Here is a 26,424-nt window from a genome sequence, read left to right as displayed (position 1 = left end):
TGAGGAACAGGTCACACACGGGGAGGCGGACACTCACGAAGACCCAGGCCTACTCAACATTGACATGTCAGACAATGTATTGCCAGGAAGACGTTCCGGGGCGGGGAGTAGTGTATCTAGAGGGAGTGCATCGTCGCAGGAGTATGAGCACAGGAAGGAGGAGAGGCGATTAAGGTGGGAGCTTGCCAAGCTGGAGCACGAAAGGGAGAGAGAGAGAGAGAGAAGATAAGCAGTTTGCTATGGAGGAAAGGAAGCTGGTGCACGAGCTTCAGCTCAAAGAAATGGAGCTGAGAGCATTACAGATAGGTGTGCCAGGAAGTCCTAATGGTGGCAGTGTACCAGGGGCTCGGCAGGAGCCGGGTTCTGGTTACCCAAGGAGGTGATAGCGAGCTACACCAAGGGGGATGACTTTGCCAGGTGGTTGGAGGCGAATGAAGTGGCTTTGACTGCCCATGGGGTGCCTGAGAAACATTGGGGAAGTGGTTTGTACCGGTATATACCTCCTGACATCAGGGACACCCTCCTGTATTTGGAGAAGGCAGACCAGTTTAGGTATACCCCCATGAAGGAGGCCATTATCAAACATATCGCCAGAGGTTTTGTGGCAGCCATAAGCTGTCCACACAGAATTGGGTGGATTTTTGAGTATGCCCTTAAGGCTCTGGATGGTTGGGTGCGTGGCAGCGAGGTGCATGATTTTGAGGGTCTGTATAACCTTTTTTTGAGAGAGCACCTCTTGGATAAGTGTTTTCAGGAGTTACGCCAACATCTGGTGGACCGCAAGCTTACTGTTCCCCGTGAGCTTGTGAAGGAGGTGGATACTTGGGTTAGCACCCGGGTGTCTCACAAGGGCCCCGGGGGAGATGGCCCGAAAGGCGGACAGGGCGCCCCTCAGAGGAAAGAGGGTGGAGATAAAAGACCGGAGTTCTCACGAGGCCCACAAACTAGACAGTTTGGGAAAGGAGTAAGGGTGGGCGTAAAATCCGTTTCGCGGGCGAATTTGCGGATTTTCCGCGATTTCACGATCCGCGAATCTCGCGAAATCGCGGTAAAATCCGCGAATCAGCGGGGACGGATTTTCAGCCAAGCAAGGGTTACAGCAGCAGGTGCAAAAGTTGAATTTAATTTCTTTGTAACCTTTTACAAAAGGGTTACAAACAAATTAAATTCAACTTGGACACCTGCTGCTAATTGCTTCCTGGCGCCTCGTTGCCTACTTGCAACTATTCTCTGACCCTGCTCTGACCCTTGAAGCAGGGTCAGAGAATAGTTACAAGAAGGCAACGAGGCACCTGTCCAAGGAATTAAACCTCATCAGGAAGCACTTACAGATATAAAAAACAGGAAGAAGGGAGAGGATGGCAAATACACCCATTTTGAGTTGTCAGGAGGGGTTAAACTAAAAGAGACCTTTACAGCACAATTTTCATATGCATTTTGATAAATATGAATGTTCTGTAGGGGCAACTCAGGAATCTGGCCCTTCAGAGATGCGGCCTCTCTTTCTTTCTCTCGTTCTCTCTCTCTCTCTCTCTCTTTCCCTCTCTTTCTCTCTCTCTCTATCTATCTATCTATCTATCTATCTATCTATCTATCTATCTATCTATCTATCTATCTATCTATCTATCTATCTCTCTCTCCCTCTCCCATAAACGACTGCATGGGTAACTTCGCTATGCAATCGGCTCGCGAAGACGCAAAAATCCCCGCGAACCCGCACAAAACCTCGCGAACACGCAAAAACAAAAATCCGCAAATTCGCACAAATTCGCGAAATTTAGCGAATTCTCAAATCCGCAAATTCGCGGATCGCAAATTCGCAAAATTCGCCCATGCTTAGAAAGGAGTAGGTACCCCACCTCAGAATCGTTCCCCAAAACCCACTTACCCTTACAAGAGTCAGCAGCCAAAAGTGGTCCAGTGCTATGAATGAGGAGAGGTCGGACACTACAAGGGAGATGCCCAGTGTCGCAAACGACCCCCCGCCCCCACTGGTGGCAAGAGTCCCGGGGTGGCTAGTGTAGCGCTTGGGTTGGAGCTGCCCCTAGATAGGGAAGGGAAGTGGACAGGCCTGACCCTGGTTTCACTTGGGGATAGAGAGATGGTCCCAGTGATGCCCTTACCATCGAATACTGCTAAGTACCAGCAGAGGGTGAAGGTCAATGGGGAGGAGGTGGACGCTCTGAGGGACACAGGAGCCAGCATGACCACCGTAGTGAGGCGGCTGGTGTCCCCTGAGCAGGTTGTTCCTGATGTGTACCATCCGGCCGTGTTGGCTGACGGCAGTATGAGCTACTAGTATGAGCTACTATCCGGGGGCTCAAGTTCCCTTTGAGTGGGGAGGAGTGTCAGGTCCCTTGAGAGTTGCGATTAGTCCTGCCTTGCCTGTGGACGGTATGCTCGGTAATGACCTCAAACATACCGCCTAGAAGGAAGTGGAGTTTAAGGCCCACACTGAGATGCTGGGATTACCAGGGTGGACTTGCGTAGTCACGCGGTCCATGGCTGCCCGGCAAGAAGCTCAACCTGGGTTGGAGCCTGAAACAATGGCCCAACCCAATGCCAGTCCAGAGGAGAGTGTTGTGGTGGACACACCCCGTGTGATGTATGAGGAGCCCGCAGAGGTAACCCGGAGTCCGTGGAGGTGGATGTCGTTCCCGTGGGAGACTTGCCGACCCTTGCCGACTGGCAGGTGGAAGGAGGGCCAACCCGGGAGGATTTCTGTCGGGGGCAGAAAGATTGCCATACACTTGAAGGCATGCGGCGACAGGCCGAAGCCCAAGCGGTCAACCAAGAGACCGGCAGTTACCACGTGTATTGGGAGGATGGCCTCCTGTACAGTGAGCCAAGGGTTCCGGTGCATGGATCATCAAGGGCCTTAGTGGTCCCCCAGGGCTACCGGGCCTTTTTGATGGAACTGGCGCATGAGATACCCTTAGCTGGACACCTGGGCCAGGACAAGACATTTGCAAGGCTAGTCCCACATTTTTATTGGCCTAGGATGAGGGTTGCCTCTGACACCTACTGCAGGACCTGCAAGACTTGCCAGGCCAGTGGCAAGACGGGGACCAAAGTGAAGGCCCCGTTGGAACCGCTCCCAGTGGTTGGGACCCCTTTCGACATTGTTGGGCCGTTGGACCCTCTGACCTCTGCGGGACATCGGTTCATCCTGGTGTTAGTGGACCACGCCACTCGGTACCCGGAGGCCATGCCTCTGAGGACCGTTACTGCACCTGTGGTGGCGCGGGCCCTGATGGGGATATTCACCCGAGTGGGATTCCCCGAGGTCGTGGTGTTGGACAGAGGCATGAATTTCATGTCGGCCTACATGCAGGCCATGTGGAAGGAGTGCGGAGTGACCTATTGGTTCTCCACTCCTTACCACCCCCAGACTAACGGGCTCGTAGAGCGCTTCAACAAGACCTTGAAGGGGATGATCCGGAGTCTGCCAGAAGACCTGAGGCGGAAATGGGACATCCTCCTCCCTTGCCTGCTGTTTTCATACCGCGAGGTACCACAAAAGGGAGTCGGGTTCAGCCCCTTCGAATTGCTCTATGGCCATCCAGTTAGGGGACCCCTCAGTCTGGTCAAAGAGGGGTGGGAGAAGACTTCGAAGAAGCTTCCCCGTGATGTTGTCAGCTACATGCTGGCATTCCGCAGCCAAATGGCCAAGCTGTGGAAAGAAGCCTCAGACAACTTAGAGGCTGGCCAAGCCGTCATGAAGGAGTGGTATGACCGCAACGCTCGGACGGTAGAGTTGGACGCTGGACAGAAGGTGTGGGTCATGGAGCCTGGGGAGCTTAGTGCCCTCCAGAACCGGTGGACTGGTCCGTACGAGATTGTGGAACATCGAGGCCAGACCACCTCTCTAGCTGACTTGAAGACCCCCCGTCAACCCCATAGGGTGCTCCACGTCAACCGCCTGAAGCCTCACCACGAGCGATCAGAGATTGCTCTCCTCATGGTGACGGATGGGAGCGAGGAGGAGGAAAGTGAGCCTCTTCCTGACCTTCTAGCGGCTCAAGAAAAGGATGTTTCAGTGGAGGGAGTTGTCCCCTCCCCATCCTTGACCCCAGAGCAACAGAGGGACTGCCGCCAGGTCTTGGCGCAGCACGCCTCGTTGTTCTCCCTCACACCCGGAATCACCCATCTGTGTACCCATGATGTGGACAAAGGGGACAGCCCGCCAGTGAAAAACAAGTCTTACCGGCTGTCCGATAAAGTGAAGAACAGCATCCAGGGTGAGGTGACCAAGATGCTGGAGCTGGGAGTGATCGAGCCCTCCAGCAGCCCGTGGGCTAGTCCGGTTCTGCTGGTACCAAAAGCGGCTCCACCGGGCACCACACCAGAACTTCGGTTCTGTGTGGACTATCTGGGATTGAACTCTGTCACCAAGACAGATGCTCATCCGATACCACGGGCAGATGAGCTGATTGACCGGCTGGGAGCAGCCAAGTACCTCAGCACCATCGACTTGACATCAGGGTACTGGCAGATTGCCATGGCCGATGGAGCGAAGGAGAAGACAGCGTTCTCCACCCCGAGGGTCACTTCCAATTTTGAGTGATGCCCTTTGGGCTTAAGAATGCTCCGGCCACCTTCCAGCGGTTGGTGAACCAGGTGCTATCTGGCCTGGAGTCCTTCTCAACGGCGTACCTGGATGACATAGTTGTCTTCAGTAGCACCTGGGAGGACCATCTGCAGCATCTCCAGGAGGTGCTACAGGCTTTGCACAATGCTGGCTTGACCATCAAGGCTAGCAAGTGCCAGATTGGACAGGGCTCTGTCATGTACCTGGGACACTTGGTGGTTGGAGGTAAGGTGCAACCCCTCCAGGCCAAAATTGAGACCATCATGGCCTGGGAGCCCCCCAAAACTCAGACAGAGGTCCGAGCTTTCCTCGGGCCTCACTGGCTATTACCGCAGGTTCGTCAAGGGTTATGGCACCATCGTGGCCCCCTTGACCGAGTTGACGTCCAAGAAGCAGCCACGCAAGGTCATCTGGACGGCTGCTTGCCAGGAGGCATTTGAAACACTGAAGCGCGCGATGTGCACTGCTCCGGTGCTGGCCACTTCAGACTTCCAAAAAGAATTTGTCGTGCAGAGAGATGCCTCAGAGCATGGCGTAGGCACCGTGCTGTCACAACTCAATGATGATGGCCAAGACCAATCTGTGGCCTCCATCTCCAGAAGACTCCTCCCTCTGGAACGGCGATGGAGTACCATTGAGCGAGAAGCCTTCGCTGTGGTCTGGGCTTTGAAGAAGTTGAGGCCATACCTTTTTGGCTCACACTTCCTAGTTCAAACCGACCACCGACCCCTTCGCTGGCTCATGCAAATGAGAGGCGAAAACCCTAAGTTGCTAAGGTGGTCCATTTCCCTAGAGGGGATGGACTTTAGGGTGGAACATCGGCCCGGAGCTGACCGCGCCAATGCTGATGGTCTCTCCCGGTTTTCCCGCCTTAGTGACGAGAACTCCCTAGAGGTTGGGTAGCTCTCCCCACTTTCAGCTGGGGGGGGACGAATGTTAGACCTGTCAGCCTAGGGTGGTATTTTTTTGCCCTTGCCTCATTTTTTCCACCTACTTTTTGTTGGCTTTAGGACTCTGAGCACCCTCCCATTGCTAATCAATGCCAGGGTGCAGGTGTTCTCTTCTCCCACCATGGCTGCCACTGACCCCTGCTACTGCAGCGTGGTCTGTATAGGCGCACTCTAGTAGCCAGGAGCTGGCTGGGACCCTTAAACAATGTTGCCATACCAGCCTGCCAGCCTGCCCATAGCTAGAATGAGGGAAGCTCCTGGAACCTTCCAGAACAGGGGAGGTGACACCAACTGCCACTGCCAAATACCAACTGACGCTATATAAGGAAAGGGAGGGAAACTTTCTAGTCATTTGGGGCATCACTGCCCTGGGGATCCTACGCGGAGTTTTAGGCGGGAGGGCCTAGTGAGGAACCTATACTACTAGGAGTGACAGGATTTAGGTGCTGCCTCTTAAGCTGGGTGAGGTGTCCTAAGCTAGCCCCCTGATCTGGCCCAGTGGTAGGGAACCCCAGGGTCCATCTGCAGTGACTGAGGAAAAACTCTTCAAGCCTTCAGCTCACCCCCCCTCTCAGCAACTTCAAGAAACAAACACCCAAGGGCGCAGAACCATCCAAGCGCCAAGAAGATTGCTTGCTTTTGACCAGAGACTGCTGGGGGATCGACCAGGTACTGGACTGTGCTGCCCTGCGCAAACCCCCTGCCTGCAGTGGGCCCTCCTTGCCCCACTGGTCTACCCCTGACTGAACTGCTCTGCTGTCCCTGTGGAACGGTGTGAAAAACGCTTCATACTGAACCCCCCTGGTCAGCGCTGTGGGTGAGACTGTCTGTCCTTTCAGGATGCTGGAGGTCGCCTTCCGTCCTAAAGACCCAATCTGCTAAATGACTGAGAGAAAAATGCTCTATTCTGACCCCCACTGCTCAGCGCTGTGTCCGAGATTGTCCCTCGGGCCCCCCCGGATGACCCGCGCTGTGTAGCCCCAAGCGCTTCCTGGGACTGGCGCTTGCGCTGTACCTTGGCGCCTTGAGGACCTTGAGGAGAGTTGCCCCGCGGCATCAGCGCCGCCCATACAACGCCTCAGAGGCGCTGCTGGCCTGTCCTGTGGCCGCTTGCCCCGCGTTGTGTCTAGCGCCGACATTGAGCCCCCCTCGGCGGCCCCCGGTGCCAGAAGAGGGCCACCGCATCAAGATCGTCGGGCCGCGTTAGGCCTGAAGCCTGCCTGGGCCCCATCACGTGAGCGGGAGCGCCGCCGCGTCATCGGCCGCGCCCCCGCCCCCGCCCATGCTGCATCACCATTGGCTTTTACCGCCGGGCCCCGCTGACAAGGCCCGGCGCTTGGGGAAGCCGCATCTCACCTCGGAGGAGGGCCGCGGAGCCAGAGAGCCCCCTCCGGTTGTGCCCCCCACGCTGATCTTGATCCGGCCCCGGCGCTGGTGCCCCGAAGTCACCCCTGCACCGCGCCGGGCCCAGTGAGGCCCTAGGAGGGTTGAACACCCCTCCCCTTTACTGGTGACTGCACATGGGCCCCGGAGGGCCGAAAGTACAAGGTAACCCCCGGGGAGGAGGGCGGTAGGCCGAGTAAGGCCAGAGGTTGCCCCTACACCGGGGTGAACTGAGACTGGGCCCCGTTGGCCCTCCTTTATGTGCCTCGAGAACTAGGAGGTCTGGGGATAGACACTTTCCCCCCTATATTGTTTTGCATGCAGGTATCCAGCCTGAAATGTTCATGGTTACACCCTATTTACAAGCCTATTAATGGAAGGGTGATTTACTTAATTGTACTGAATTTCTTACAGGGGCGAGCTTCTACAGCTCCTGAAGGGATCAGACTGCGATGTGTATTGATTCATTCTAATGGTATTCTGAGGATCTGATTCTGGGTCACAAAACGATCAGTATTCACAAGAAGAAATGCTTGTGGCTGTGTTCTTTGAAGTTATCTGTTGTACTGAAAGTACTTGATGGAATGTTTTATCACTTCCTATGAAGTACAGTTTAGAAGGCATCCGCAGGAGGTTTAATGTGGTACTTTACTGCAATGCTATAGTCGCTTCTTGTAGGATCCTCCAGGTTTATGGAAGTACCCTCTTTGCCTGCTGAAGAGTATGATGCGGCAGGCTATGTTATTTAATGTTTCACTGCATAGATGAGCTGGTTATTATTTTAATGACAAGTCTTACTGCAACTGCCTAATGAAATGCTTAAATGAAATACTATTGATTAATTAAATGGATTACTTTCTTGATCCAAAGTCTATATAAAAGAACTTGATTTGCAAATATAACTACTGGTGTGGTCTCCATTATTGCGCCCACTGTGTGTCATTGGATGAGTGTGTTAAGTGGCTGCTTTACACGCAAGCCCCTGGCTGCCTTTCTGCTCTTGCCATGCTACCCCCTGGAGAGCTGATGGCCCCAGTTCTTACAGCCTTGTTGCATGGGCTGCCCATTCGTTGGTGGGACGGCATTGTGTATATAGCTTCCACTATTGAGACATTGACATGACTCCAAAATTCCCTGCTCTTGCTGGGAGCAAGCAGTGAATAAATGCGTTTCCATTTATCATCTGTGATGGTTTGTTTCAACTGCTGCACAGTTTTTGTGCAATCTTCTGGCAGTTTTCAAAACTGATTCTGAGCATTATTCTCTCCTATACTATTGTTCTGCCAGACAACATCTCTTTTTGCTCTCTTTGAATTCTTTAAAGTCATTGAGGTTGGCTGGCCAGTTTCTGCTATGTTTTCCTTAATGTGCCGATTGTCTTCCAGTGGTCAGTGCATTAAATAACGAGGCAACAATTTCCGACCAACTTTTCTGTGTGGCTGGTTATGCATATATCCTGTTTCCAATTATTGTATCTCACTTGGCTTATTGGTCCCAATTTTATGTGTTTGATCGGTGCTGTATCAGTGTATGGATGACGCTGTTTGCCAGCGGTTAGGTTTTAGGTGTTCAAAGTGCATCATTATCTCAGAGGTAGTGTGTAAAGCATTTGTGAACTCATACAGTAATACAGTGATAATACTACAGATGGACACCACACAGGTTGTTTATATTAATAAGTATTTTTACTTAGTCTTAACACAAGAGCACGAATGACAAAAATCCACAATACTGTACATTCGAATGGTAGAAATAGCTCAGATCTCTTTAGGATGCATGTACCTTTGGATGCGTAACGCAATACAAACAAAAGAGTTGCAGGGAAGGTGATGCGTTGGTTCCTTACACGCAAGAACGGGGATGCGCTGGTTCCTTACTCCATGGGAGGTGATGCATCAGTTCCCTACTGCTGCGTAGGGGACAGTGATGCTTCGGTTCCTTACTGGAGGGGAGGTGATGCGACGGTTCCATTCTCCGGGGGAGGTGATGCATCAGTTCCCTACTGCTGCATAGGGGACGGTGATGCATCCGGTCCTTACTGGAAGGGAGGTGAAGCATTGGTTCTTTTCCACGTGGAGAGGTGATGCTTTGGCTTCTTACTGCGCTTCTGTGGTGATGCAACCAGCAGCGCCGCAATGCTATGACGATCTGGTGCAATGAAACAAAATGGCATCTTCTTCTTGATGTAACAATGATGCGTGCATGCCTGACAGCCGTGTGGCTACTCAGTGAATCTTCTGAGCCATGACAGGCCCTGCAACATGCTTCTCTGGTGATGCAATGGTATCTGCTGCGACAGCAACTTTCTTTTCCAGTGATGCGAGGCGCTTTGGTGATGCGACGGCGACCGAGGCGGCACCTTTACTCAGTGATGCGACTACAGCGGCTGCGGCGGCGACACACTTCTCTGGTGATGTGAGGCGCTTTGGTGATGCGATGGTGTCAACGCCACCGGGGGCACCCATAATCAGTGATGCAATGACAGCGGCTGCGGCGGTGTCATGCTTCTTCTCCTTGAGTCGCGCTTCCAGCTCCCAGAGACAGGCAGTCTCTCAGAAGGCCCAGCACAACAGCAGGCACTTCAAATTCCCAGCAAGGGAATTCAGGGGAGCTGGTTAGTGAAGTCTGTTATCCCTGAGACTTCAGTAGGAGGCAACTCAGTCTTCAAGCCCTTGGAGATCTTCTAAAAAATGATGAAAGTAGCACAAAGTTCTTTTCTCCTTTCTTTGGCAGTCAGGCAACCACTGCAGGCCAATCCCCCGAACAGCACTCAACTTAGGGATAGTCTTCTCCTTCAGTTTCTCTCTGGTTACTCTCCTCAGCAAAGGTTCTTCTTGTTTCCCAGAAGTAAACTTAGTTTCTGGGGTCTGGGTCCCCCCTTTTTACACCTATTTTCTTTGTTCTCTGAAGGCACAGAGTGTCTGTACCTAGTCCAAACCAGTTCTGGTCAGTCCTGGAGGACTTTGTTGACAAGACTCCTTTTTTCCTTTGACAGTGTGGACCAGGGACATCAGACGCCCAACAGGAGGTGGAGCCAGCATTGTGAAAGGCAGGAACAGCCTCATTCAGGTCCCAGGTGCTCCCTCCCCTCACTCTACATGCAGATGTTTCTATTCAGCCTTGTGCGGACTCACCCTGTCTCCTGGAATCCCCCAGCCCCCGTCACTCAAACTCCAGACAAGGAACACAGAACCTAGCAAAGGCAGGCTTGGATAGTTAGGCAAGAAAAGACCTACTTTCTAAAAGTGGTATTTTCAAACACAGAATGTTTAAACCAACTTCACTAAAAGATGTATTTTATCATTCTGAGTTCAGGCACACTTACCTAAAATTTCTAACTAGTTCCCTGAGTCAGTTAAGATTATAAAATGTTATATTCAAACTGCCCATTCTGGCCAATGGGGAACACGCACCCGCAAAGCCACCGCCGGAGGAAGATCCTTCTCCTACCTGGCATCCAAGACATGGAACTCCCTCCCCACCCACCTCCGGCTGACACAGGACCATCTCGCCTTCAGGAAGCAACTCAAGACCTGGCTGTTTGAGCAGTAACGACCACCCCCCAGGGCCTTGAGACCCTTACGGGTGAGTAGCAAGCTCTAGAAATTCCCTGATTGATTGATTGATTGAACAGGTAGCCTTGCTATAATGAAAAACGAAATTGAATGTAACTCACTACCAGGACATGCCACACACATCAGGGCATGTCCTACCTTTTACAAACATTGCACCCTCTTCTAGGGACCACATTAGGAGTGACTGATATATGGAAAAGAGAAGGTTCAGGGACTGGCAAGTTGGTGCATTTGCCAAGTCAACATGGCAGTGCCAGACTGAACACAGGTTCTGCAATGGCAGGCTTGAGACACACTTTACAAGCTGCTCCGGTGGGTGGCACAATCATTGCTGCAAGCCTACCAGCAGCCTTTGATTTACAAGCCCTGCGCACATGCAGTACACTGTACTAGGGTCTGACAAGTAAACCAAATACACCAAACATGGAGTTACTAATCCATACATCAATTTACAATAGAGAGCATATGCACTTTAGCACTGATCAGAAGTGGTAAGGTGCCCAGAGCCATAAAACAGCCAAGAACAGGTCAGAAAAGATATAGGAGGAAGGCAACACTTGACTACTTCAAAGACACCACTGGGTATAAGAACTGGACTTCTGACATCACCAACTCAGTATATTTCTTCACCTGTGGATAGTCTGGCAGGAATAAGGACTGATGTGCTACTCAAGCGTGAATGTATGACGTTACAACACTTACATTTACAACGCATGCACTTACAACGCAGTTTTTACATTGCAACATCCACTACCACGCATTCCATTACATACCATGCCACTACATCGCATTTAAAAAAAGTATCTTTCAACCCATTCCATTACATTGTATACTACATTTACAACGCATACCGATACAGTGAATTTAAGGTAAGTATTGGATAGTATAGGGGTAAAAAATGCTATTCTATCTCCAGGTGGTGCAACAGTGGGGTAAATGCTGGATGGTGTAGGGGTAGAAAATACTATTCTAGCTCCAGGGGGTGCAACAGTAGGGTAATTGTTGGATGATTTACGGGTTAAAATTAATATTCTAACTCAAATGGAATGCGTTGCAATCGTATGTGTTGTAATGCCTGTTTTGTAGTGATATGTGTTGTAGTGTCATGTGTTGTAATGGTATGCAATATAATGCCTGCGTTGTAGTGTCATGTGTTTTAAAGGATGTCGCGATGTAATGCCTGCGTTGTAAGTGTAGTGCAATGTAATGGTTATATTGTAAAGGTTGTTTCCCCTCAAGGAGTATCACTCTGCTGGACTGCTGCGTTGGAAGAACTGCTTTTCTGCTGTGTTAATCTGCTGCCTTCTGTCTTCCTTACCTGAGTGAGAAGGACTGGACCCACATCCCTTGAACTTAGAACCAAATAGACTCCAAGGGCTTGCTGGCTCACATCCTGTTCTGAAGTCTCAAGGACATAAAAGACTCCCAACCAGCCTGCAGCAGCACCTGTAATCTGCCCTCTGTGAGTCGGCCCTGGCAAGTGGTGCCAGCCCAGTCCTGGACCCTTGAAATGGGCCAGTGGTGCTGCTCCAGCAGACTCTATGCATTGCCATAGACACAGCATCTCAGAACCAGCGTACCACTGCAACAGCAGATGCATCACCACCTTTCTTAGGATTGACTGTGATGTATCACTGACTCTGCAGCTCAGTGACTACATTTCCGAGGCATCTTCAACTTTGCGCGGCTCAGAGCTGATGCATCACCATCATCCTAGAGATTAACAATGACAAATCACCCTGTTGCTTCTCGCATCTTTGCCCCATCAACGATGCACTTAAGAAACTTTGCTTCAGGTCAATCCTGATCCACCTGGACTAGGCTCCATCGTGGTTGGCCTGATTGTTTGTATGTGTTCCAGTGAAGCATGACCAGATAGCCCTGGTTGGCGAATTATGCTTTTAAGCACTACATTTCAGTTTATTCTTTAAAAATGTATGACTCAAGTTCTTTTTGGATTAGTGTAGCTGTTGTCTAATTTTGTTCATGACATTAAACTATATTTATCTAAACAGGTGTATTATCTTTTTGTGCGGTGTTTTCACTGTTTTACTGTTTGAGTTGCTGCACAAATAATTTACACGCTGCCTCTAAAAATAAACCTGATTGATCTGTGCCAAGTTACCAGGGGAGCAGAGGTTAATATAATGTATTGACTTGAAACATCGTAATCAATAATCGATTTCTGTACATTTTTCTTATCAGGTGCTGTGAAAGGGGAGCTCCTGATCGAGCTGTCCTATGCTCCTTACTTACATTGGACCTTTCCAGCCTGTGACTATTTTTCAGACATCGTTCTTGGCGGCTCAACTGATCAGTGTGTTGCAGAGTTTGAGAAGTGGAGGAGAAATGAACCTGGAGCTGTGGACTGGAGTCATGCAGCAAAGGCACTTTGTGAGCTTCAGGGCAACAGGTATGTATTCTGCACCTGATGAGGTATTACAAATGCCTACCTTTTTTGACCTTGCCAGCAATCCTAACGCAGAGGGAAACAGTTTCACTTTCATGAAATTAATTTCATTGTTTCCAGAGGTGAGCAGCAGGTTCATGTCACTTTTCCATTTTTGAAACTAGAGATTTGTAGAGCGTTCATCAAACTGCTTTCCATCTTTGAACCTGTAAGTGAGCCAGCATGACATACCTCTCAATGGGCCCGATTCACAGAACTAACTTAAGACAAAATCCTAAACTTACTACTTTTGGTATTCACAGAAGTTAGGATTTTGTCTTAAGGTTGTCTTAAGACAAACTTAAGACAGACTTAATACAGACTTAAGACAGACTTAAGACAAAATCCTAACTTAAGTCTGTCTTAAGTCTGTCTTAAGTTTGTCTTAAGACAAACTTAAGACCAAATCCTAACTTCTGTAAATACCAAAAGTTGTAAGTTTAGGATTTTGTCTTAAGTTAGTTCTGTGAATCAGGCCCAAATTTCTTGAAGTGCAATGTGGTAATTGTTATTTGGTAATTTGTTTTGTATCAACTCATTCTGAATCATAAATAGGAGAAGTCATGCATTGGGCATCTGCATTGTTTTTAGGATTAGCATTGAGGTGTGTCACTGGTTCGTTACTGCAATTGTGCTCATAAAAGTTAAACAAGTTGCTTAATTCTCAAAGGAGTTGATAAAACATTCAAAGAGGGATGCTGTTCCATTGGTCAGTTTCCTCTCCAGGGAGTTTGTTGGGGTGTCTAAGGCTGCTTCTGTAAATGAAGTTCTCAAATGGGATTCTGTTTAGAACAGTAGTGCAGGTTCCTTCGAAAAATATCACATTTTTGGATTCAAATACAGGGAACATGATACGCTGTTCCCTGTTTCATCCTTGTGTTTGGAGCCAGTCGATGGGAGTCACATAAAGTGTCCTACCTATTTAATATGCCTTAGCTCAGCTTTTTTGACACTTGACATAACTTCAAATCTTGCAATGCAACTATATCAATATAGAGATTGTATTGCAGATAGTTCAAAAGAGCGTGGTGATCAACTCCCAGCCTCTAGCTGTTTCTACACCACGCCGTAAGCTTGGTAGATGAAATGTCAACATTTTGTTATTCAAAACAGTAAGAAAACCTTAAAAATGGAAAAGCTTAGGACATTTCTCACCTATTTTATCATTGTACAATTGCAGCCATATCAAATCAAGAGCACATTTTAAGATAACAAATCTAAGTAAATATTCAGGTGCCTATTCACAAAATGCCTTTGTAGTATGTTTAGTTCTACTTCAATAGTACTACGAACATACTGCAAAAAGCTATTCACAAACTTTCATGTGATGGTTCCACCTGTGCCTCCTAAATCTTTTGTTTGTGCAGAGGTCTCCACCCCTGCTATGGAGTTTCCACACTCATAAGAATGCATTTGTGTTGCAAATATGGGAGAGACAGGGAGGAGTTGTTGCAATGGGAAATATTAATTGCTGAATGGGAGGGGTTAATGAAGGAGTATAGAGGATTAGGTAGGGATATTCGCCCATCTACAAAAGAGTAACAACATTACATTTCACAAACTGCAATTCTAAAGTTATTATTGGATATGTACTCTTCATCAGAGGTAGTGTAAGCCCAGCCCCATACATGGCTAACAGCTGATAATGTACGACCCTCCCATGGAAAATAATCCATCTAATAACTTCAAATAAACCCCCATGGAAAATAAAATGAAATGGAACTAAATATTTAAAATATTTCAAAATAGGGACACATTCATTTTAATGTTTAAAAATGTATCTAAAAGTAAATATATTTGTATCACATTTTAATATGTTATCATATGTTTTTTTAAATGAGAAATGAATGCAACATTATTACGTTTTGTAAAATTCTAAACCAATTATTTTAATTAATTGTTTTAATTAATTGTATACATAGTTTTTAATAATTATTAAGTTAATGGTGATATCCAAAAGTGGCAAAGTTACTTAATAGTGTATGAGTAAGCTTCCCTATGTAGATTTACTCACTTGTAACGTTACCTTTGTGAATAGACCCTTTGTGAAAAGATACACTTGAGAGCATTTACTAAGCAACAATGAGTCTAAAATCTAAGTCGGCTATCGCAGTTCGGAATTCCACAGTTTCAAAGAAAGGGCTGCCAGGCTCAATCCGTTCTTGTGACCAATTCTATGACTTAGAGTCTGATTTAGACTTTGGCAGATGAATGTTCTTTCACAAATATGACAGAGTATCCTGTCCCCGTTATCGCAGTATATTATATCCTGGGTCACTTGTACTACAGCAGACAGAATATTCCACTTAACAAACTCTAATTAGGTCCTGAGTCCTAATGCCAAACTAATTGATGGTCAGGAGATTAACAAAAGCTGATTTCTTATTAACCAAGCTGAAGTCTAGAAGAAAGAGACAGTCAAGAATAGAATGGCAGACATATTAGATTTGCAAATACAAAAAGCAATACTATATTTTTAGACACTCACATTTCTTCTAAAAACAATATGCTAGACAAAAGAATAGAGGGAGGACCTCAATTTCTTCAGTTCTTTAATAATTGGTGCACTATTTTGTAAGCATACTTCCTTAGGCCCATTTTTGAATAAATGTAAACAGCAGTAGTATTTTATTCCAAATGTCAAATGCAGGATTGTGGGTAACTAGGGCTTGATACAGTGTCAATATATCATGATAAAGTGTCAAGTTAGGCTATTTTATTTAGATTGCACTAACACATTGAAAAAGATGAGTAAGATAGATTATAGGTAGGTGTTAGAAAAAGAAGAATTACTGATTATAACTTAAAGAGCCTGATTAATATGTTGGTGGGGCAGGAACTCTGTTGTAAAGGTGACAGAGTTCCCACCCCACCAACATTGTGGTCTACCCCACTCAATTTAGATGCACTTGGACATTGAGTCAGTGATTATACCTTGACTGCCATGACCGAATGTCTCCAATTGCTCAAAGAAGTAAGTGTTGGTGGAGAATTGGCTATATGTCCATCCATCCAATTAGGATTGGTGGACATATAGCAGTTTTTTTACTGTCTGTCACTACCAGGCACACCCTGGTGGTAAAGGAAAAATATCCCCACCACATTGCCAATGACTCCAATGGAGGGGGAGGCATTATTTGTTTAATTGCAAAGGATTTTTTTTAAATAAAGAAAAATACTCTTTGGTCATGCTACTGGAACACTCTGCACTTAACATCGAAATACTTTAATGGAAACTGCTAGGACCGTGGTTCCTGCCAATGCTTTATGAATGACCACCTGTCGGTGAAAATTATGAATCTTTAGTGTGGTACCACCACCAGAGCGATAGACTAATTTATTCCATCATCCTAGTGCACAAATTGCCTGTCCATTGTAATCTAAATAAGGGCAAAGTATACATTACATTCCTAAAGATAGCTAAGTTGCACCGAGGGTCAATAGGAGAGAATTACACAGCTCTGTTTAGGCTTAAGGCAAGTAAGCAACAACTGGTTGGAGGAGTACAAGGATCAATTTGGAGCATAGGGTATAGATGCGCATGTCAGTAACTGCACTGATGGACAAATTGACAGGCTTTCAAACAAACTCTGGAGCAGATAGGCAGCCAATAAAGAAAACTGATGACAGAGAATGGCCATATTAGCGTCACTTGCATAATTCAGCCTAACCTAAAATAAAAGATATACCAAGGGTACAAGCCAGCTTGCTCTGTTGCATGAAATTTAAATGATGCCCCTGTTCTTCTAGTGAGTCAAGTGAGACATTAGAATAAAGATAAATGTCCAGGTTTTATATAACCCTTTCTGTAGTGGACATGGTCTAAACAGATCAAGCCCCACATGAAAAAGGAGTGAGTAAAACCCCATCCAGACTTTCAAGAGAAAATTTGTGGACTTCCACCGAGGTGAGAGCCCAAGGCAGAGTGACAAAGTTTTTGCTTGCAGCTCTGAGGAAATGCATACTATACGTCTAGACAGGTCTAATATGCATGTGGGCATATTTAACTTTTTCACTCAGCACATTCTTGTCCTTTCCTAGCGCTGTTGCAATTTTGGCTGCCTAGTGAGAAATAAGGCACCTTTCCATCACGGGTACCTGCGCTGTAGGCAGATTTATTTTTGTGCAGAAAGACACACCTTCCTGCACAAAAACAATCTTCAGAGGCATTTCTCTGTCTATGTGTGCTGCAGAATACAGCACGCATAGAAAGAGAAAATACAAGGAGAAATAAAGACATTGCTCCTGTAATGCCTTATTTGGTGAGGCGTAGCATTTTGGCACATTCTCCAGTCTACCACCCATGGTAAGTCTAAGAATGTGCCAAAATTCACAGGTGAAAGTAGATAGTTATAGTTAGGACCAAAGATTCAATAGAAGATGCATTTTTTTTCATTTTGCCAATAAAATTGCCATATTCAGAAACGTTTCACAACATTTCAATCTTTTGGTTCAGCTGCTGTGTTGAATGTTTTGGGGTAATTTGGCAAGCAAGGGCTGAGAAAAAGGGAGAGTCCCAAAGCGTTTTTTTCCCAGGTTATATCTACTGGGATTTTTCAGTTTTTGAACATGACTACAGCTTGAACCGCTCCACGAAATTACATCAAATTTGTAAGAAATCCAAATGATGTTCCGGAAAGTGTGCTGTTTGGGATTTGGTGTAGATCTGTTCCGTAGGTTTAAAATATATAGATATCTGGAAGCCCAAAATCATACGGAAATACTACTGAAATTTGATTGGCTGCCAACACTTCAGCCAGGAAGTGAGTTGGTGCGTGCATGATTTTATGGGTCTCTAAGTGGGTGTGTCAGTGGCTGTATCTGTGTCTGAGTTGGTGTGTGAGTTGTTGTGTGGATGTGTAAGCAGGAATATCAGTGTGTGATGGGTGGGTGTATGAGTGGGTATCTAAGTGGCTGTGTGGGACTCTGGGTGTATGTGAGTGGGTGTTTCAGTGGGTTTGAGATATATGCAGGTGTTAGGGTTTGTATAAGTGGCTGTGTTGGCCTGTGGGTGTGTGTGTGTAAGTAGCTGTATAGGAATGTACATGGCGGTGTGAGTGCCTGTGTGGGTTTATGGGTGGTTCTCTGGCTCTGTGAATGAATGTGTGAGTTACTGTTTAGGTGTGTGAGTTTATGTTGTGCATGTAAAAAAAATTGACAATACTTTCTTGCCCACGAGAGAACCTTCACAGACCCCTGCTTCATTTCCATGGGGTCAGAAAACCTGTTTCCTGACCAACTGTATCCTATCATTTCCTTTACTTCCCCCTCCCAGAGAACTGTGTCCTGATTCACAAAAGTGCGGCTGCAACTTTCCTCTCAGATTGCAGCCAGCCAATCAAGGCATTTATGGTGGAGCGTGGTTCCATGGATCCACTGCGTTGGAACCATGTCTCTACATATACGTAAATCAGGGTTCGGGACACTCTAGAAAACATTAGAAAAAATCTATCTCTATATAGATATAAATATATATGTGTATACATATCCATGTTTAAATATATGTATGTGTTTGTATTTATTTGTATATATATGAATATGTGTATGTATATATAATTTCACCAGCATTAGGACCTCTTCATTGGCTGTCTATCTCCTCCAGAGTATATTTAAAGGTCTGTACATTTGAGATGCCCTTTGAACAAATGAATTGTAGCTATCCTATTTTTAACGAGAGCTAACCAACCTATGACAAGCGGAGTTAACTAAACATAGCTGCACTGCTTAATATACTGCATCATCTTGACACATCCTTAACCTTTTGCACCAATTCTGTTTATTACTGGTCAGAGTCTTATGTTGCTTTGAATGTTTCATATGCTTCAATCTTATAATATGATCCTCAGCTTCTAGTGTATTGCTAATTGAGAAGTCTCTTATTTTCTGGCTGATTGCTGTACACTTATTCTAGTCATTTTACATATCTGAGAGATGTTGTAGGGTGTGGGATAGTGGGTTTATAAAAGTGGTTAAAGTACAGTATAGCTTAGTATTGTTGTCCCGTTCTCTGGGTGCTGCACTTGAATTTTACATTCATGTTTGTACTATTGTATTCTTTGTAGGCTACTGTCTCCATACACTACTGATCTTTTTTTTATATTTCCTTCTTGCCTTTTCATACTTTCCTTACACATACTTGCCCATCATACTTCACAGATCTGTTATTCTGATTTGTGGTGAATGCCCAGTGTTTGCCTTTCTAACAAACCTTACCATGTCAACGAAAAACAGACATCACCCATTTACGTCTGTGTCCCCAGAGTGTATTAGATTGGCGTCCTTATGCAAATGTTGGAAAGTGGAGTGCTAAATAATAATAATCCACATTTGTAAAGCGCACAATCACCCGTAAGGGTCTCTAGACACTGGGGGCCGTCGGGAAGATTAAGCGAGCTATTGCCCAGAGCCACATGGTGCTGGGCTAATCTGCCGCCGGTGCTGGGGATCGAACCGTGATCCTCAGATTCCGGAGTCAGTCGCCCTAGCCGCGGCGCCACACCTCTTCCCTGAGTTCTAAAGAGTCCTTATTGCAAAGGTAAGAAAGTGGAGTACTATAAAGAGGTGTAATGGGTGGTATAGTGAAATGGCTTTGAGTGTTGAGTGTTGTTAAGTGGAGTAGAGTGCAATAGAGTGGAGTGGAGGGGAGTGGTGTGGGGTGGAGTTGGGTAGAGTGGAATGGCATAGAACAGAATAGCATAGAGTAGATTGGTATAGAGTTAAGTGGCGTATAGTGAGTGTTATAGAGTGGAAAACCATGATGTGGAGTACCCTAGAGTGGATTGGCCAGTTATCGAGTTTTTGAAAGTGTCAGAGAGTGGAGTGGCATACAGAACAGTGTTGTAGAATGGAGTAGTGTACAGTACAGTGTTATAGAGTGTGGTAGCGTAGAGTGTTATATAAAGTTGTAGAGATGATTGGCATAGAGGCTATACAGTGTGAGGGAAGAGTTGTGGCCCTGCGGCCAGGGTGACTGACACCGGATGCTGGGGCTCATTGTTCGATCCCTGGCACCGGCAGCAGGTCAGCCCAGGTCAGCCCAGCACCATTTGACAATAGCTTGCTTAATCTTCCTGACGGCCCCCAGCGCCGGTATGCCTGCGGGTAGATGGGCGCTCTGCAAATGCTGGATTTAGTGGAGTGGCATACAGTGGAATAGTAGAGTACAGTGGGGTGTAGTAATGTGTTGCAGTGTGGAGTTGTATAGAGTAGAGTAGAATGGGGGAGCAGAGTGTTGTAGAGTGGCCCAGAGTTGGGCAAAGTGTCATACGCACCATAAAGTGAAGTAAGTGTATTAGAATGGGATGCAGGTTCCACAGTACTATGTACAAAATATTTTTGAACAACTTGAATATGTAGAAAATTGAAGCTTATTTAATTGTTTGGTACTTCAGACGTAGTAGTCCGTAAATTTCATTAAAAAAATATAAAAAATATATAGAAACTTTATATAATTTTTGCCTTCCTATTACCACTTTAATAAAGTACGTAATTCTATGCCTCTAACTCATAAAACAGACAAACAAATTACTGTGGCCACAGAGATCTCCAAATTCAAACGCCTTATGAGTTTTAAAATACTACCTACTTCTACTACCCAAAAGGATCATCTGTACACCATAATCTATATTGTTCTCAAGTTTCATTAACATCTGTTCAGCTGTTTTTTGACACTACCTGCAATACACATTTCTAAGTAAAGTTCAATAAAGTAAAAACACATTTTTGGCCCACTCTTTCTTCTTTGCACCTGGTTGACTAATCACCACAACACTGTGTTTCCTCTGCCGATGTTGTAAAAGCTATAGGTCTTCTAAGTTTTGTAGAGATTCATCAAAATGGAAGATCATTATTATTAGATAAATATCTGAGGAATTCCTGCCTTTGGAAACCCTAACTATAAATAATACATACATAAATTTGGAAGATGGTATTACCTCATTGTGACAATTCTCTATAAGGGAGATTCTTTACTCTGACTTCTGGGCAGTACACAGGCTGATTGAGTCCTGGTTACTCCAAGAGAGAAGGGTTTGGAAAATATATTGATCACTCAAAAAATGTATATTGATTACTATGAGCAGGAGAGAGAAGTGGTAGTTCCTAAGGTGTGACTGTTGATCTATTGAAGATATGCAATCATTTAAAAGGGAGGTGAGCATAACAAGCAGATATCGTGTCCCGGGGTGAAACTACAATCTTGAAAAAGAGGTACAGAAGGGTAGTAATGCAATTAGAAACTGATATTTTGCTAAGCCTAGAAAATAATGCGTCAATAAAACACAAACATCATTAAGAATGCTTTTGTGCGTGTAAACACATGTATTTGATGAATGTGTTTGTGTCTATCTTTCTGGAGCATATGCTATAAAGACTGGACCAGTCACAATGTTGTTTAATGTCTATATCATACAAATCCCATATTGGTTAGAGTGAAGTTCACTATAGGGACAGAACCTCTCACAGTCTTTTCTATTTTACAATATTTTAAATACTGTTTTTTCAAAAGCTATATATATATATACATGTGCTAGCTGTACCCGGCCACGCTTTGCTGTGGCTCAGTCTAGTTTAATGGAAGAGAAAAAAAGAGTCAGCGCACATTTCTAATATGTTTAATTTCCAACTCCTCCCCCCTCCCTCCACCCACTTCCCGATCTGCCATCCTGACACCAACTGTCCATCCTAATCTGTTTAGACTAATGTCTCTATGCGTCCTTTCTTAATGTTGCAAAGCGAACCAACTCCTCCCCCCTCCCTCCACCCACTTCCCGGTCTGCCATCCTGACACCAACCATCCATCCTAATCTATTTAGACTATTGTCTCTATGCATCCTTTCTTAATGTTGCAAAGTGAACCAACTCCTCCCCCTTCCCTAAACCCACTTGCCGGTCTGCCATCCTGACACCAACTGTCCATCCTAATATATGTAGTCTATTGTCTATATGCGTCCCTTGTATTTGTTGCGCAGCAACCAAATCGATAGGGTCTGTTCGGGTTGCAAAGTGAACCAACTCCTGCCCCCTCCCTCCACCCACTTCCCTGTCTGACATGCTGACACCAACTGCCCATCTTAATATATGTAGAGTATTGTCTATATGCATCCCTTGTATTTGTTGTGCAGCAACCAAATCGATAGGGTCCGTTCAGCCTTTCGATTAAAAACACGCCCGTATTGGACACGCGCGTATTCGAATCCAACGTTGTGTATATATAAACACGTGCTAATGTTGCAAAGTGAACCAAATCCTCCCCCCTACCTCCACCCACTTCCCGGTCTGCCATCCTGACACCAACTGTCCATCCTAATATATGAGACTATTGTCTCTATGCGTCCTTTCTTAATGTTGCCAAGTGTACCAACTCCTCCCCCATCCCTCCACCCACTTCCCGGTCTGCCATCCTGACACCAACTGTCCATCCTAATATATGTAGATTATTGTCTCTATGCATCTATTGTAGTTGTTATGCAGCAACCCAATGGATAGGGTCTGTTCGTCCTTTAGATGAAAAACACGCGTATATTTGACACGCGTGTATTCGAATCCAACATTGTGAATATATAAACACGCGCTTATTCGAATTCAACGTTGTGTCAAAATATCAAATCATCATTGATTAAATATTTTTATCAATCTCACATTGACATTTTTATGTGTCTACTTTTGAAATAAAAACACGCTCGTATTCAAAACACGCGTATTCGAATCCAACTTTGTGTATATAAAAACATGCGCATATTAGAATGCAACATTGTGTCAAAATATCAAAGCAATCGGTGAAGAACCTTCGGAGATTTGAGATTTTGAACAAACAGTTACATTTTTATTTATTTATATATATAGTCCCTTTGCAAACAGACTGTTTATATTCATACAAACCAGTTTTGAAAAATATGCCATAACTTGTGAGAAAATAACATGTTTTAATCAATAATACATTTAAACAAAAAAACGTTGTATTTTATTTTTTAGTGACGCATGGCCTGAGAAGCAAAATATGTTACGAAGAAAAATCAAGCATGTTCTTCAATATGATGCCAACAAAAGTAACCCCTTGTCTCCCATCATCCTGCCTCAGGCTGACTGTCTGATTTTGCCTCATTGTTTGGAGATGCACGTGACAACTAAAGATGGGTTCTGCAGTGCTTTAAAAAATGTTTCATCACTGGTAAAAGATGAAGGGAATTTAATCCTGATAGTGTGCCTCGATACCACTTATTACATTGTTGGGGGCTTTAAGTTTCCCCATCTATGTATCGATGAGAGTTTTATAAGGAAAGCGCTTGGGGATGCTAACTATGTTATCAAGGAGCTGCAGGTGTTTCCTAGGACAGTTAATCAATTGTATGATGTGATAGATTACAGCAGTGTAATACTTGTTCATGCAAAAATAAAAAGACCTGTTTCATGTACTTGTGAATCCTAATTGATAGACATAATATCCACAGAGAGGAAAGGAATAGGTTGTTTCTGTCCAGAATCAAATCTCTTCTGTTTCCTCCTTTGTTGGACCTATTGCTGCTGACACCAGTGATGCTCTGCTCTCTGTCTCTCCGTACTTCTTGACCACAGGCCTTTGCTTTTGCTGGGACCACTTTTCCTTGGCTCTGCCAGTTACTGATTTAATTATTATACTCTTGTCCTTTACTGAAAAATCAAATGGATTGTTGCTTAGTCAATAACTGCTGGGAGGAGTGATGATTTGATCATGCATTTGATTCCATTTGCAGCTATAACGATTATTTAAATCTTACAATAAAATTATCGCCCATTTTCTCAAATAATTTAAATCGTGTGTGTTTTGTTCTGCAATGCTATACCTCTTATGTGTGTTTGTGTGTCCATTAATGCCCATAAATATATGTTTGAGATATATAGTGGCTATTTTTCCTTGGAGAATAAGATATCACCCTCTTTCCACTATCTATGAATTCTGAATGTGTAGTTTATAATATATAAATATATTACCAAAAGAGACAGGGTCAGAGCTTTGAACAGTGCAGCACCAGACGTCACTTCTTAATATGCCTCTTAGATTAGCGCTAAACCTCAGTGCAACAGGTCTGGGATGTGACCCACATGCATCCCAAATAGGCGGTTAGAAACCCCTGTTACCCACAGCTACAAATTGACACTGCACCCGAGAAGAGTAAATATTATTTTTATAAATATCCTAATACAACTCATTCAAGTGTCTCTTTATTGTAGTTATAGTAAATCTTTTATTGTAAATCACTTATCCTTTTTAAAATCAAAACACAATTGCTTGCCAATGTGTTTCATCCCTCTTGGGACTTCTTCTGGGCTTGTTCAAGTTCTGTTTCTACTACATTATATATATGTAATTGTGCGAACACTTATGATTTTCTTTCGATAATCATAGTTTGGAGATACCAGTTGATCGTGGATGTGCAGAGGATGCGACACTGCATTAATAATACTTTGAGGTTACTTGAATTACCCAGCCACATGATGATACAGTTGTATGAAAAAAGCCACTAAACACACAGATGTAAAACGGATAATGTGGACATTTTCATCATTTTTATAATAGGGAGTATATGAGATACGTCTGGTCTTTTACCCCAGATTATCGAAACTAAATCATAAGTCACCCAATTACAAATAATGATTACCTTAATAATCATTTTAATATAGGATCGACTTTCTGGTGTCTAGAGAGAAATAATGATATATTATTGACAACGTTCAGACCAATACCAATACACAGTTTCACCAACGTTGCAGTTAAGATTGGCTTGAAGCCATACTTACCATCAACATCAGAAACAGAACTTGAACAAGCCCTGAAGAAGTCTCAAGAGGGATGAAACGCATTGGCAAGCAATTGGCTACTTTAACAGCATTAGTGGTAATTGAGTACATCTCCCTTAATGCTTCATGCTGGTTAAAGTGCTTGTATTGTATTTTAAACCACATTACGCTAAATGTTCCACTAACCTCACCTTCATACATGTACTGTACTTATCTATAAAACTATATTGAACAACATGTTAATTTAGTCTGTAGTCTTTGAATCTCAATTTTAGTTATACATAATCAGTGCTCCATGGTGTTTATAGGTTAATACACTTACCAATGAATTCTCAGCTTTTCTCTAGCCTTTCAAGATAATGTTTGATGTCACGCAAATATTAAGACAATATGGAGTAATATTGTAATGGGGAAGATACATGTTTAATCACTCTTATCAGTCTGAAGCATAGCACCGTTGTTAAAATATTAGTAACTATCTCTGTGACATTATAAGGATGCGATCACTCTTAGGTTGCTTGCAGTCACAATTCACAATTTAGTTAGATCAGTTATTTTGTTCAAGTAAGTAATAATACTGAGGATACATTTTGCAATGGAAATTGTTGTGTGCAGTATGGTCCACATGCATCTGCCATTTTACAATAATGTTTAATATACACCACTTTATTTGAAAACAACAGCAACATCTAGGTGTCCAACATATTGATTTAAAAGAAGGAGTAATGTGTCACACAAACAATACCTCTGACTTCGTGTTGGACATTAGTGAAGACACATAGGAAAAACAATGAACTCATGTACTCACATTGAATACTTGCATAAACGCGTTGTTTAATGATTTACTAGTTTGAAGTTATATCTATTCTTTTCATATTACTTCTTTGTATGTATATAATGTTTGTGTTGTAGAACCTCATCTCAGTCACACTAAAGTAGTATTTATCTTAGGTGGAAAATATGTTTTTTAATTTCTTCATTAGGAACACATACATGAGTTTGTAATATAGATATGGATACGAAAGCATTCAAAACTAAGGGTCGGATTGATAAATGTTCTTGAATCAATCAATATTCAAGAAGTGATAGCACTTCTTCTTCTTCTTCTTCTTTACATTGTACGAATCAGCCATAATTGAAGTTCAAAAATCTGCTCAAAATATCCCAATCGTCTGTATAAGCCTTCAGTGGAGACACAACTCCTGCTGGTCTGGATCATTATGAGGAGCAGTCCGGTCTGTCAGGCGTGTCCGGGCAGGTTGATAGGTTGAGCCTCACTTACCCTTTAACTCCTACAACCTGCTTCTTCTCCAGATATTATAACTGTCTCTGCTCCCTGTGGTGAAACATCTTGAATCAGGACCCACTGTTACGGTACACACTATTCAAAGGCCACAGGGTATTGTGAGACGGGGTTAGGCTAATATTGAGACAGCTGAGCAAGGCCACTGATGCCGACTGCTTTCATGAAACTGTGGGACACAATATCATGGACCAGTCTCCAGACATGAAGTCCAGGTGGACAAGGTAATAGGGATCCTCAAAACAAACACTCAGTGTCTTGGGGAGCAAAACTACTAGTTGTATAGGGAGTGCAATGACCTTATAGTGAGGTAGATGTCAGTCTGTGCTTCCTTAATTGGCTTGTGCAGGATGGTGTGAGGGCATCAGTATGGCTATTAGAGATTCATATGCCACTTT

General features: G+C 44.6%; 1 protein-coding gene across 1 annotated transcript in view; it reads left to right on the top strand.

The window, feature by feature from the left end:
• LOC147718249 (nicotinamide N-methyltransferase-like) overlaps positions 1-23,738 on the top strand; it is a 54,201-nt gene extending 30,463 nt beyond the window's left edge. Inside the window, exons 2-3 of the mRNA XM_086966656.1 lie at positions 12,705-12,912; positions 22,921-23,738. Coding sequence (XP_086822782.1) covers positions 12,705-12,912; positions 22,921-23,374 — 662 coding nt within the window. The 3' untranslated portion in view covers positions 23,375-23,738. The remainder of the gene's footprint in view (positions 1-12,704; positions 12,913-22,920) is intronic.
• Positions 23,739-26,424: the final 2,686 nt, after the last annotated feature.

The sequence above is a fragment of the Lissotriton vulgaris genome, chromosome 4_1, assembly GCF_964263255.1.
Source record: "Lissotriton vulgaris chromosome 4_1, aLisVul1.2, whole genome shotgun sequence".
In the NCBI taxonomy this organism is placed as follows: domain Eukaryota; kingdom Metazoa; phylum Chordata; class Amphibia; order Caudata; family Salamandridae; genus Lissotriton; species Lissotriton vulgaris.
Note: the sequence above shows the minus strand (reverse complement) of the source record. Positions and strands in the feature narration are given on the sequence as shown.